At 42.1% G+C, this 14,419-nt stretch overlaps 1 protein-coding gene across 1 annotated transcript; it reads right to left on the minus strand.

Annotated features, from left to right (window-relative positions):
* Positions 1-6,941: 6,941 nt before the first annotated feature.
* LOC135495516 (UDP-N-acetylglucosamine--dolichyl-phosphate N-acetylglucosaminephosphotransferase-like) lies at positions 6,942-14,143 on the minus strand. Its single transcript, XM_064784239.1, has 8 exons — positions 13,868-14,143; positions 12,954-13,074; positions 11,880-12,093; positions 11,380-11,526; positions 10,717-10,801; positions 9,994-10,182; positions 8,925-9,168; positions 6,942-8,409 (listed from the first exon to the last, which is right to left on the minus strand). The coding sequence occupies exons 1-8, from the start codon at positions 14,023-14,025 to the stop codon at positions 8,344-8,346; spliced, it is 1,224 nt and encodes a 407-aa protein (XP_064640309.1). The 5' UTR covers positions 14,026-14,143; the 3' UTR covers positions 6,942-8,343.
* Between the last annotated feature and the right edge of the window lie 276 nt (positions 14,144-14,419).

A 14,419-nucleotide genomic window follows, 5' to 3' on the forward strand; every position in this document is an offset into this window, starting at 1 on the left:
TGTTTCATTCAGTACATTTCTACTCTATTGGAAAATATTCAAGTTCAGTTTTCAAATTTTTTAGCAGACAGGAGGCCTTTAAGGTAATTGAGTCAATCCTTAATACAAAAATGTATAAGAATTTATGACGTTAGTATAGTTTCTACAATACTCGGGGGTATTTTTTTTTCTCCACTAAAGTTTATCGTGCCTTTAACTGTCTTTCACATTTTGCTGGTGTTGTGTGTTTTGTACGAAAATGGACAATCACTTGTTGTAACATTCCCACTTTAGTTTGGTCAAATGTAGCTATTTTTGACGATTTTGGTACTAGTTTCACCAAGAATGGATTAAAGGGAACTGACACCACCCAGCCAGTTCGTATGACCTCGTTTTCATTTCCCACGTATCGGGTGATCAGAACAAGGCATGAATGAAACCTGGCACCTAGCTGTCAATCATTGAGTGACGTCACTACTATGGAATATACTACGAAAACTCATGAATGAAAGATCGCATGACTCGCGGCTGTTTTCTCGGAGTACAAGTCGGCCAATTGTTGGGCAACTTCATCATTTGTCTTCAAATACAACTCCTTCCGTATTACTTTCCATATCACCAGCGTCTCACGCGAAATCCGTAGCCGATGATCGGCTTTTGAGACCTTTTTTGGTCGCCCCATTACGCGAACTTTCGACATGATTCTCAATAATAACAAATTGAACTGCGCATGCTCGGGCACTGGGGGCAGAGCTATAAATCTGAACTCGAACAGGAAGTTGGAAGTTTGACTTTCTCGGGCAGTGACAGTCGAAAAGTTGGCTAAACCACTGGGCGGTGTCAGTTCCCTTTAAGGCTAATAGCCTTTAGCATGTTCCCGCTCAACGAAGTTGAGATGGGGTCATTATGTTCTCATCCACACTCTATTCCGCTCAGTAACTTAAGAACCCCTCATCTGGTCGACTTACAATATTTGTGGCATAAAGGCCTAGTGTCTCAAAAGTAACCTGTTGATTTTGGTCCTGAACCCAAATCCAAGCCGCCAGGCAGCCATATTGGTTTTTCGCATTCTGCCCCATAACTTGAGAACCGATTGAGTGACAGACCTGCAACTTCTGTGGTGTGATGACCTAGTGTAGGGGAAGTTCCCTATCGATTTTGGGCCTGACCCAAAATCCAAGATGGCCACCATCTTTGTTTTTCGCATTCTCGCCTCATAACCTGATAACCGAGTGTGTGACAGACCTAAAACTTCTGTGATGTAATGACCAAGTGTGGGGGAAGTTCTCTATCGATTTTGGGCCTGACCCAAAATCTAAGATGGCCACCAGGCCGCCACATTTGGTTTTCGCATTCAACCCTATAACTCGAGAACTGAGTGAGTGACAGACCTGAAGCTTCTATGATGTGATGGCCTAGCGTAGGGAAGCTTACCTATCAATTTATGACCTGAGACAAAATCCAATATGGCTGCCAGGCTGCCATCTTTCTTTTTCACCCCATAGCTTCAGAACCAGTTTGGTGACAGGCCTTTGGACACTGGTGCCCACGGAGCGGGGGCATTCATTGTGATTCACCTCAGTCGCATTATGTTCAGTAAATTAAGTATTTTCTAAAATTCTTTCGAAATATTACAGTCTTTAGAGGTCTTTGACAAGGCCCCTGACTTTGCTTTCCTGATGTTTTTCAAATCAAACATGGATAAGTCTACAATTTTTGTCCAAAATGAAACTTTCTTTAAATATTCACTCAAAATATTGCTACATTTGCCCAAGATCATAGTCACTTATGTCAACTTATGATCGACCTCAATTTCTACGTACTCTTGTACCCATCTATACGTGATATATATTTTTGCATTTGTTGTTATACTGATATTGTTTTGTAAGCAGTTTACAAGTATTCTTATGCATTGCCACAGAAAGTTTTGTAACAGTCATGAGAATTTATGAGAATCAGGCGGAAACAAATAAAATTGGCTGAACTAAGCCACATCTCTGGTCCCTGAATTGCCAGAGTTTTTGCTATCCATGAGATATGCAAAAACGCAGCAAATTGGCCTGGAGCACACAAAGGGTATGAGGTCTATTCCCTATTTCACAAGGTTCTGCCGTGGAAACATGGCATTTATTCCATGTTGAATTTCAAAAAGCAAGAGTGAGTTGTAACTTGAGCTCAATTGCTCCAAGCAAACACCTTTCTTTCGATACTCTGTGCAAATAAGCTGCCGGGTTTTTTTGGGGGTGTTGGCTAAACCATTGATCAGTGCCTCAACATGACAGCGCTTCACAGCGGTTTTTTTCTTGTCGTTTTCTTTTTTTGATGTCCACAAAATTGTTAATAGATGCAGATCTATTTTGAGAAAGATTTCTCCTGGTTTTGTCATATATTCCTCACTGCCTTATTGTCCATCTGTGATCTTTTGTGAAAAATAAAACAACATTGAATAATCCTCTTTGTTACACTTGTTTTCACTGTGGTTGTTTACCATCTATGAAAGGGATGTAAGTTGATGAAGAATGGCCAGAGACTGAAGTTGTGACATTCTTTAAGATGCTCTTGTCAAGAGTGTGTCTTTTGAGTATGTAGACATCTTGGTTTGTTGGTTGTGACATTGTATCATAGTCTCTGCCAAGATCCACTGTGGTGGAGAGGCACATTGACATAACCAATGACTAAATTGTTGGATGTGGCTGGTAGGCATACATGATTCTTCAGGTACACAGGGGTGCAGTCCAACCCCCAGCCAATAATGTGTACCTTCAGCTGTTGGACATGAATGGACCTTCAGATGTTACACGGGTGCAGTGCAACCCCCAGCCAATAATGTGTCCCTTCAGCTGTTGGACATTAATAGACCAGATGTTACACTGGGGTACAGTCGGACCCTGAGGCAAAGATGTGACCCTCCCACTGCTAGATATAAATTGTCTCTCGGATGTGACACTTGGGTACAGCCCAACCCTTGAAATTGATGTGTCCCTCTTGCAGTTAGATATTAAAGATCATAGATGTTACACGGGCAAAGTCCAATCCTTGGAAATGATGTGTCCCTCTTGCTGTTAGATATAAATGGTCTTTCATATATTACATAGGGGTACAGTCCGACCCTTGGAAATGATGTGTCCCTCTCACTTCCAGATATAAATTGTCTCTTGGATTTCACATTGGGGTACAGCCGAACCCTTGGAAATGATGTGTCCCTCTTGCTGTTAGATATAAATGGTATTTCAGATGTTACACAGGAGTACAATCCAACCACTAGGCAAAGATGTGTCCCTCTCACTGCAAGATATAAATTGTCTTTCAGATCTTACCCAGGGGTACAGCCCAACCCTTGGAAATGATGTGTCCCTCTTGCTGTTAGATATTAATTGTCTTTCAGATGTTACCAAGGGGCACACTCCAACCCATAGGTAAAGATGTGTCCCTCTCACTGCAAGATATAAATTGTCTTTCAGATGTTACACAGGGGCACAGTCCAACAACTAGGCAAAGATGTGTCCCTCTCACTGCAAGACATAAATTGTCTTTCGGATGTGACACTGGGGTACAGCCCAACCCTTGGGAATGATGTGTCCCTCTTGCTGTAAGATATTAATGGCGTTTCAGATGTTACACAGGGGTACTGTCCAACCACTAGGCAAAGATGTGTCCCTCTCACTGCAAGACATAAATTGTCTTTCGGATGAGACACTGGGGTACAGCCCAACCTTTGGGAATGATGTGTCCCTCTTGGTGTTAGATATTAATGGCGTTTCAGATGTTACACAGGGGCACAGTCTAACCCAAAGGCAAAGATGTGTCCCTCTCACTGCAAGACATAAATTGTCTTTCGGATGAGACACTGGGGTACAGCCTAACCCTTGGGAATGATGTGTCCCTCTGGCTGTTAGATACTAATGGTCTTTCAGATGTTACACAGGGTCACAGTCCAACCCTCGGAAATGATGTGTCCCTCTTGCTGTTCGATATTAATGGTCTTTCATATGTTACACAGGGGTACAGTCCGAACCCTTGAAAATGATGTGTCCCTCTTGCTGTTAGATTTTAATGACGTTTCAGATGTTACACAGGGTCACAGTCCAACCTCAAGGCAAAGATGTGTCCCTTTCACTGCAAGATATAAATTGTCTTTCGGATGTGACACTGGGGTACAGTCCGCCCCTAGGAAATGATGTGTCCCTCTTGCTGTTAGATATTAATGGTCTTTCAGATGTTACACAGGGGCACAGTCTAACCCAAAGGCAAAGATGTGTCCCTCTCACTGCCAGATATAAGTTGTCTTTCGGATGTGACACTGGGGTACAGCCCAACCCTTGGAAATGATGTGTCCCTCTTGGTGTTAGATATTAATGGTCTTTCAGATGTTACACAGGGGCACAGTCTAACCCAAAGGCAAAGATGTGTCCCTCTCACTGCCAGATATAAGTTGTCTTTCGGATGTGACACTGGGGTACAGCCCAACCCTTGGAAATGATGTGTCCCTCTTGCAGTTAGATATTAATGGTCTTTCAGATGTTACACAGGGGCACAGTCTAACCCAAAGGCAAAGATGTGTCCCTCTCACTGCCAGATATAAGTTGTCTTTCGGATGTGACACTGGGGTACAGCCCAACCCTTGGAAATGATGTGTTCCTCTTTCAGTTAGATATAAATGGTCTTTTAGGTGTTACACAGGGTCACAGTCCAACCTCAAGGCAAAGATGTGTCCCTTTCACTGCAAGATATAAATTGTCTTTCGGATGTGAAACTGGGGTACAGTCCAACCCTTGGAAATGATGTGTCCCTCTTGCAGTTAGATATTAATGGTCTTTCAGATGTTACACAGGGGCACATTTGAATCCTTGGAAATGATGTGTCCCTCTTTCAGTTAGATATAAATGGTCTTTTAGAAATTACACAGGGGCACATTTGAATCCTTGGAAATGATGTGTCCCTCTTGCTGTTAGATATTAATGGTCTTTCAGATGTTACACAGAGGTACAGTCCAACCCCCAGCCAATGATATGTCCCTTCAACTGTTAGACATTAATGAACCTTCAGATTTTACACAGGAGTACAGCCCATCCCCTGGAAGTGATGTGTCCCTTTCGCTGTTAAATATTAATGGTCTTTCAGGTCTGGTGGTTAATGGTCTTGTTACACAGGGGTACACAGGGGCACAGTCCAACCCCTAGGCAAAGATGTGTCCCTCTCACTGCCAGATATAAATCGTCTTTCGGATGTGACACTGGGGTACAGTCCCGCCCCATGATGTGTACCTTCAGCTGTCAGACATTAATTGTCTTTCAGATGAGAGACTTTGGTACATTTCAACCCCTCTGCTATAATGTGGTTCATTTGCTGCCAGACATCAATGGTCTTTCCGGTGAAACACTTTTGTACAGTTCAACCCTTAGGCAAAGTTATGTACCTTGCCAAAAATAAATGATCCTCCTGATGCAAAACTGGGTCGCAGTTGGACTCTAGGCAAAGATGTGTCCCAATCAATGCAAGACAATCATCCTTTGGATGTGACACTGGGATAGAGTATACCCCTGGACAAAGATGTGTCCCTCTCGCTGCCCGACATGCATGGTTCCTTGAATGTGACCCCGGAGCACTGTCTCCCCCGTCCACAGTCTACACCAGGGCAACTCCTGGTTAGGCCGGGTCCTTCCAGCTCCCAGACTTACCGATACATGGTTGCTCACTTGTAACTCCAAGGCACAAATCCTACCCTTGGCTTGTTTGCGTCAAGTGGACAAGTGAACAAAGCTACCTTGTATACATGCTTCCCGAAATTGGTGGCTTGCATTGGAACTAACTTTTTTCCCCTTGTCTGTCATCAAAGGCATTCAAGTGTGTTGGTCAACCATGACTATCTCCTTTGTCCCTCCACCATAAGGCCTAATTTCCCCTTATGACATCACTATTTCGGACACTCAGCGCCCCATTTCTGGAAAGGTGTATAGACCATTCCATACTAGAGTTTGACAAGTAGAAATCAATCTGCCACATGCAGTATGTGTCTTCATTCATCTCATCGGACAAAAGAATCAGAAGCGTGGAAACCTGGGCAGAGTTGTTAAAAACAATGTCGGCTTTAACGGAAGCGTTAAGTCCTAATGTGAACATTTTAATGGGTTCAACTGGTTTAACATCCTCGAGGATACTTAACGTAGCCATTAATTTGAAATAACGTGACTTTTGTACTTTGGAACAGCCGGGCCCTGTACTGCAATATAGCTTTGTATTTTTGTCAACCTTGTGATATTTCCCACCAACAGACACAGTCATGGTTGTACAGATGTGACACCGAGGGGCAGTCCAACCGCCATGGCTAGGCTGTTGTCCTGGCACCAGCAAAATCCTTGCTACGTTGTGACACTAGGACACTAATGGAATGTCTGAAGACCAAGTTTGTCATCCGATATCGGTAAACAGAGTCCTAACCCCTAGAACCCGAGCAGCCGGTTTCTGCGCCACTGACAAGAGGCACACATACCCGAGTGGCCGGTTTTGGTATCGAACGGTTAGGCCCATTGCTATCAGTTAATGAACGAGTATTAGTTCAGCCACCTACTACGGGATACCTCAATGTGTTGCTGACCCCAGACGATCTTTTCATAGGCCGCCCAGCAGGGTGCCTAGGACTGGGAAAGAGCCGATTTTAGTAAAAACGTCAAAAAGTGGCCACCACTTGCAGTTTCGCGTCCGTTTTAAAGAAATGGGGGCGTCTTCTTTCATTCAGGACTCTTTTTTAATAGATAGAGGAGAACTAGAGGAACATCTCAAATGTTACTTGGAAGGTTTTTCTCTTGTAGTTTTTATTCTAGATTCTTTTCAAATACCCTCTCAATACCCCAGGAACCCAGGGTACAAAGGTGGGTACCTCTGGGGAACCCAGGGTTCTAAGGGCTAATGTAAACACTAATAAAGTCTGCACTGGGTAAGTTGAATAACTAAACTAATACAAATTGATAGCACAATGATATATCTATTATATGAGACATCACAATGGACATTACTCTCTTCAATCACAAGATCAAACTACACACAGCACTGGACAATATTCAATTAATATGGCTTAATCAACAAATACATCACTGTAGTTATTGCTGGACTGCATAAGTACGTTACATGATTTACCACGCTAAAACATTCTTGAACAGCATGTCTCGAGCAAAAGCAATGCTATATTACACAAATATTCATATATATTAAGCAAAATATTACCATAGTCAAGTTACTTATAATACGTCAGAATTACACGCTTTGTTGAAAAATTGATATTTCTGGGATTTTTTTGCACTTTTTACATTTATGTACTGGTCAGACTCAAAGCCTCTTGACCAACAGTCACCAAGGTTCTAGCCAGGACTTTTTGGGCATGACACTCACCCATCAGTAGGTGCTGGTTGTGGGATGCGTGTGACATATTTCGTCTCAGACTTGGTTTCAAAGGAAATCCCCCCGAAAAGGAACCTTCCATGAATAAGAAGGAAGAAAAAAAAAAGATTCACACCACTCTATTGAGAACAGCCTTTGTCGGTCCCAAGGGTGTCCTTAATAGAGAGGTTCTACTGCACAAGGAAGACGGATTTGACAAATAGTTTGTCAAGTTGTAGGATAAGCAATATTTTAGGCTGATGATAATTGATATAAACTTCGCTACAGAAATTAGAATGATGTTTTGCATAACTTGAATGACTAGAGAGGGCTTCATTCTCTTTGACTAGCTATGTAATGATGGAGCATCAAATAGCTCCCATCATGATTACAACCGTTTGATTTTGCGACATGGGGTGACTGAAAATATATTCCAAGGTTAAAGAGATCCAGTCTTGGTACAAGTGTTTATTTAGACTAGCTGAACATGGTAAAAATAACTGAATTGGTGATTACTTCTTATGCAGCTCATTGGCTATATAATCAACAACCTGAGGGGAACTTGAAACTTTTAACACTCATCAATGGAGGTCAGCTGACGTCAGCAGAGCTACCGCTGTCAGTCAGTTAGTGTAAGGACGAAATATTTACGAGGTAAATACCTCTGCTTGTGTTAAAAAAACTTTTATCACTCTAAAACACTAAGTGAGGAATCTCTTTGGACTTATCAATGGAAGCTTACTCCCGCCTTAGGTTTTAACCGGGCTGTTCAAAACTCCCCATCTCTATAAGCATTTCGCTATAGAATTCCTTTAAGTAAAAGCAGTCATCTCTCTTGGTTATGTTAATCTCTCTGACAAAATCTCCTTGGTGAAAGTGGCCCTTTAAAGGGGGACTATAGGCAGGAGCTAGTGGGTCAAATTGGCAGTCTTCATGTGACCAGTATGCAGTGTTCATAGTCCTGCCGACAATGCGTCTCCCTTTAACAAATCAAACGTCGTAGAAGATTCTTGCAATTTGGTATCGTATGAGGAAGGCAACCACACTGCATAAAATCTGTAATGAAGAAGATGGATAAGTGAGGTACAGAAGAACCTCTCTATTAAGGACAACCTCTATATTAAGGACAACATCTCTATTATGGACAACATCTCTATTAAGGACAACCTCTCTATTAAGGACAACCTCTCTATTGAGGACAACCTCTCTATTAAGGAGACTAGTTTTGGTCCCAAATTGGTTGTTTCCATTCAATTTGACTTCTCTAATCAGGACACCTCTCTAATAAGGACAGCACTTGTCGGTCCTGAGGTTGTCCTTAATAGAGAGGTTCTACCGTACATGTATGTCTTATAAGTGCATTATTTTCTATCTAAACATGCAAAACGCACACAGGAAGCATTATTAGATCCGAATACTAAAGATGGCAACACTTTTGAAAATTATTTGGCCATTTTGATAAAAAGCACTGTTCAGCATTGCTTTTCACTGGTCTGCATGGGCTAGCGTTGGCCAAAAATGGTTTCGGCACCAAAAAAGTTACATGAGTCTGTATTTATTCTTCATCTTACCTGTATAAACAACATCACCATGCACAGCCGCCTCTCGTGCATTGATCCGAATAATTTGAGTACAAAATTATTGAGCGTCAGATTATTGCACTCCATGTACTCTCCATCTTCGCCGACTGAGTCTCTGACGTCGATAATTTTGAATAATCGGAAAATGTTGATAGCTAATTTTCCCAAGATGTTCAAATCGGAATATTTGAATCTTGACCTACTCATTCCCACTTTATCAGTTTTTGGATTATATCTGGAAAAACAAAAAGAAGGCATGCGTGAATTCGTGTCGACAGGTAAAAGTGGTACGGCAATATACAATTATGCACACGGAGGATACAATTGCACCAGGTCAGTAATTGTACCACCTTACCTCACATTGATACACATGAACTGTGTTGTTCATGTGAACCTATGCATCAGGGCTCCCGTACCTTAAAGTTACATTTAAAGTTTAAAGATTTGGGGTTGGTAGTCTGGTACCTTTCCTATTGATGCATCTGTTTGGAGTAAGGTATGCAAGGCAAAGAGGCCTGCCCAGACGCTCACACCAACAGTGGGCATCAAAACAAAGCACCAGATCTGTCATCTCCGCCTTATGAGGTTGGACATATTCGAGGTACTTTAAAGTAAAAGTAAACATCTTCGTTGTTTTTTTACTCATAAACTATCTGATGATTTATAGAAAAGGTGTCTAATCGTGTCAATCATGGGGGGGGGGGGGATATACCCCCATGCCCAAATAATGGGGGATATGTCCTCCCCATTCCCCCCCTGTATGATACTCTGACTCCTCAATTTATCTAACTGCTGCTAATCATGGAACCAAGGGACTTTATACTTGCTATGAATTTTGTGATAGTGTTATGAACAATGGAAGAGTCTTTAGTTTACAGTGGAACCTCTGTTAGCGGACACCTCTCTATTAAGGACAACCTCTCTATTTCGGACACTAGTTTTGGTCCCCAATTGGTTGTTTCCATTCAATTTGACCTCTCTTATTAGGACACCTCTCCATTAAGGACAGCACTTGTCGGTCCCGAGGGTGTCCATGATAGAGAGGTTCTACTGTACTTACTTCGGTAATCTGTGTCGAGGACACGGCACCAGATGAAACAGTTGTGGGACGGAATAAATGAAGTTTGCAATTTGCGGTATGAAGAACAGTAACATCGTTTTACTGAAGTGTCCAAGGATGGCGACTACGGCAAATGTCATCCCGGAGAAGTAACAGAACGTGTCGCCGACGAACACAGAAGATGGGTACCTGAAAAATGATAAAGAAATATGTTTGTGAATAAGCTAAGATTGATTATTAATACACGAACCAAAAGTCACTTTGTGCAAGATAAGCCGCATTGTCTTATCAAAGCCGGTCCCTGGAGAACTGTCCGTAATTTTGGTCGAATTTGAATGGATTTTTTGGGCATTTTGGGAGGTTTTCACGGCCTTGTCTGCCGGACCACTTCACTTATGGTCTATGATAAAAGATAAGCTCCAGTCGGCTGAGCTTTCTGGCTCAGGGTATGATCCGACTTAAACTTTACTCTCATTTGAATACAAAAGATATCGAGTCAGATTTGAAGCAATAAAGACCTACAGCACATGTTCAATGTGGCAACTTGACAAACTTAACACTTTGAAACTTTCGCACCAGCCTCATATTATCATATGGTACTGCTGGCTGGCGTTTTCAATTGTTTTTGAGATGTACTACAACATCCTAGTGGACACACTGAAAGAATATCCAAATTTAACATTGAAATCACATCTCCATTATTCACACCTAGTAAACACTTACCAGTTATGGTATAGTAATGCTAAACTGACTGCTGCATACGGAACCATAAAGTGAAGAGAAAATGCATGATCGGTCTTGTTTGGGCCTGTAATCAAAGCAAGGAGAACTTTGTTATACATAATGGACTGACACACAGAAAATAAGACAGATATCCATGTCAGCTGATCGCCTCCAACCTCCAGAGGGGGTGGGTCAGCAAAATAGCTAATCCGAGAACACTGGTTTCCTTTGGGAGTTGTGAGCCACTTGCCTTTCCTGTTGAGCATCGGAGGTGGCGGGTCAGCAGAATAGCTAATCCGAGAATACTGGATTCCTATGGGAGTTGTGAACCACTTGCCTTTCCTGTTGGGCATCGGAGGTGGTGGGTCAGCAGAATAGCTAATCCGAGAATACTGGTTTCCTATGGGAGTTGTGAACCACTTGCCTTTCCTGTTGGGCATCGTCATCACACTGGCCATAGATACACTTGGTGGTTGACCGGATATTTGACTTTGACACGTAGCGGCCTTTGTCCAGCCCATCTGCATAGGTGTGCGAGGGACGCAAACTATGACAGATAACACACTTCAGGCCTTTAAAGTTTGAGATATAAATCAAATATCTGATCATCTACTAAGTGAACATAGGTCAAGGGTGAACCTGCCAAAGTTACCTGCTACTTACCATTTAATTCTAAGGTGTTGAAAATGATGACAGAGGCAGCGATGATTACACTCTGACCAGACTCCAGTCCGTTTATACCGGACAAGATGTTGATGGCATTGGTACAGAAAACAGCCAGCATCCCCATGTAGACATAGTATAACACCCCTGAAAGGACGAAATTATACAATTAAAAGATTTTGTAAGTTTGGGATTCGTGATGGCGGACCAATGCCATGTTACTTCATGTTCCAGAGAAATCAGCAACAGGAATCAGCTCTCACCATGGACACCTTCTGATGACAGGAAGACACATCCATTCCGCACATCAAAGATCACTCCTAAGTTGATCTTTTCATTTTGATACAACCTCTAGTAAGGCCACCTCTCAATTATGGACATCATTGGACAGTCCACATGTTGTCTTTTTCGAGGTCCTGTCTGACTTCAGGACTTGAAGTTTTTCTATCCCTTCATATTTACTCTACTATGAAATGGCTATAAATCTTTTGAAAAATTACCTAGGTTTACATCAAGGCCAAAAAAAGGCCTCAAAGGTTTTGGAACGATGATGACAGTGGAGCCGAAATTGACATAGTAGACCATCAGTAATGGAAGGGAGGCTATGGTAGGAAGGAGTAGCTTGTGGCGCCATCTCAGGTCAAGGACGTCATCAGCAAAGCCGAGCAGGATCATGCAACAAATTGAAAGAAGTGCCCCGATGAATTCCACTAACTGTAAAGAGAAAATCAGATTGACATGAATTGTGAATGAGTTAAAAATGTCCTTCTAGGTACTAGAGTTTGGGGAGAAATAAACAAATGCTACGATCTCCAGTCTTAGTCTATTCAGACGTTTCGTTTAATTGGTACTTTTCAATGAATGACTTTACAAATTTGATCAACCAGGTAATATACTGCTGTGAACGGAGATTATAGTTTACGCTACGTCTTAACAGAAGTCAGCCGCGACTTCTCATCGTGTTCGGGTTTGTTGTTTATCTGTAATTTCATTGGCTCAGGTTCGACGGAGGCGTGGCTACCTAGAAATTTAGTGCGTGATCACGGCCGATAGGTGGCTCTCTAGGTACTAGGCAATAGAGGACTGACCCCGCTGCACAAAGCCCTCAGACTAGAAATCTGGCCAAATGGTGTCACCCAACAGGACCAACTCTACGGAGACAAGGCAGAGTGAAGAGGGCAACTCTGTAAATTTCACAAACATGGCTCGCGGTAAAAGGAGTCAACAAAAAGTGATGAAGAAATCTTTATGTACTGTCCTCCAGTAGGACTAAATGTAGACACCAGACTTTGATGTGTGATTTTGAATTAACAAAATCATAAGGGACATACCATAACATGCCTACTAATTCAGGGCTTGGTGATGTGGCCTACACCTTTTGACATGAAGATCCTTTGAACTCAACAAGGGCCTAGAAGTTTGAACAATATGCATAAGCAACATAGAGTTAATCGTCTTCTACAAATGCTCACTCTATGAGCATAAATGCTCATCCCGCCTTGGAAAAGGAATTCTCCCTGGAGAAAATCTCCTCAAAGTGCAGAGCGAATGCTGAAGAAGAAGAAGAATCTCACTCTATCATGTGGAAATCCTTGTGTAGACGTTTCAGCAAGCTGCCTCATGAATACCACTGGGATGAACAGGAACATGATGATGAGGAAGACAGCTCCACACACCACTCCTTGGGCTTCTGGGCTGAAAGCATTCATAAGGCAAAATAAGTAATTTAACAAAGGAGACCTGGAGGATATTCAGCATAAATATAGGCAGTGCGTAACTTTATTGGGCATTAAAAGGACAGCCTAGATTTGTTTTGTTTTAAAAAAAACATTAAAAAAAATGTCAATGTATCCCATAAACCATTTCACTGAGGCAGCTATCGCATACAGCATACCAGCATTGGCCAGAACAACTGTACAGAGGTCATTAACTAGATGTCTTTGGCTTTATTTGGAAGAAATGGTGAATGCAGGACAAGACATCCCACAGTAGACCAGTGAGTAGGCTTCGGTTGCAACAGAGTAGGTCATTTCAGCAAGGGCCAGCGGAAGTATTTCTGCTGTAGTCCATTCATTCATAAATGTTATGCCCGCATCCTTTGGGGCTCTGAAGGGAAAACTACTGGTCAGATTTCTTTGACGTTTGGTTTTTATTGATCCTAGACCTAGCCTAAAAACCAAACAAGATTTCAGGGGTAGGCCTAAAGTATTCTTTTTATGGCAGAAATAAAAAAAATTCTTTAGCGAAGTATGATATTTTATTTCTGGATATTTCTCGTTCATTCTTGGCACATAAGTAGATGGTGGGATGATGCAATCTGCTGCCTACCCTACCACGCTAAATTTGCTGGGCAAAGCGCTGTGGTTTCTGTTTCCAGTGCCAGTCAGCCAAGTGGCAGTGCAGTAGTATCACTCCCCCCCCCGCCCCCAGTATTGCAATACCTTAGGCTACACAATGGTTAAATTCACTTTTTTTCATTTTTACTTACACCTTCAGCCTTGTGGCCTTATTCAGATCCATGCCAAACATGTTAGCCTTGATGAACATGTTGCCCAGACTTGGGATCAGGTGAAAAGTCACCAAAAACCCCACCACAGCCATTGCTGCATTCGCAAACAACGTGTAAGAGAGGTTTTCTGCATACATGGTAACTAGTTGTATGTTCTCAACTGATTTTCAATAAAGATGATTCGACAAATGTTGACTTATAAGTGGTTTTTCTAATGCAAAATTGATAATTCGGAAATGTTGTCCACCATCTTGAAATTATTATTCGACTGCAGACCAATTCGTTCTGGGGCTTCATTTCTATGGGTAGCCAATTTTACCAAAATCTTTGGCAAACATTCTTTCTTAATTTGGACTAGGCAAACTGATATGAAATGAATTTTACACAATCATGCCTCAGATTTTGGCATCTGTGCGCCAAAAAATTGCAAATCAGTGGTTTCTTTAGGGTTTTTCTGGGGTCAAAACTATATTTTTGACCACGGTGGCACTCCATATATTTTGCAATCGCAGCATGTGCATCTGCGGGCAT

This window comes from Lineus longissimus, chromosome 11, assembly GCF_910592395.1.
Source record: "Lineus longissimus chromosome 11, tnLinLong1.2, whole genome shotgun sequence".
Lineage (NCBI taxonomy): Eukaryota > Metazoa > Nemertea > Pilidiophora > Heteronemertea > Lineidae > Lineus > Lineus longissimus.

What these genes read in the sequence shown, in the direction of transcription:
- LOC135495516 (XM_064784239.1), bottom strand. Translation starts at nt 14,025, where the DNA reads ATGTATGCAGAAAACCTCTCTTACACGTTGTTTGCGAATGCAGCAATG. An exon ending in AAGGCCACAAGGCTGAAGGT is followed by an intron (nt 13,075 to 13,867) that starts GTAAGTAAAAAT and finishes GAATGCTTTCAG; the next exon opens with CCCAGAAGCCCAAGGAGTGG. An exon ending in TGGCCTTGATGTAAACCTAG is followed by an intron (nt 11,527 to 11,879) that starts GTAATTTTTCAA and finishes TCGTCCTTTCAG; the next exon opens with GGGTGTTATACTATGTCTAC.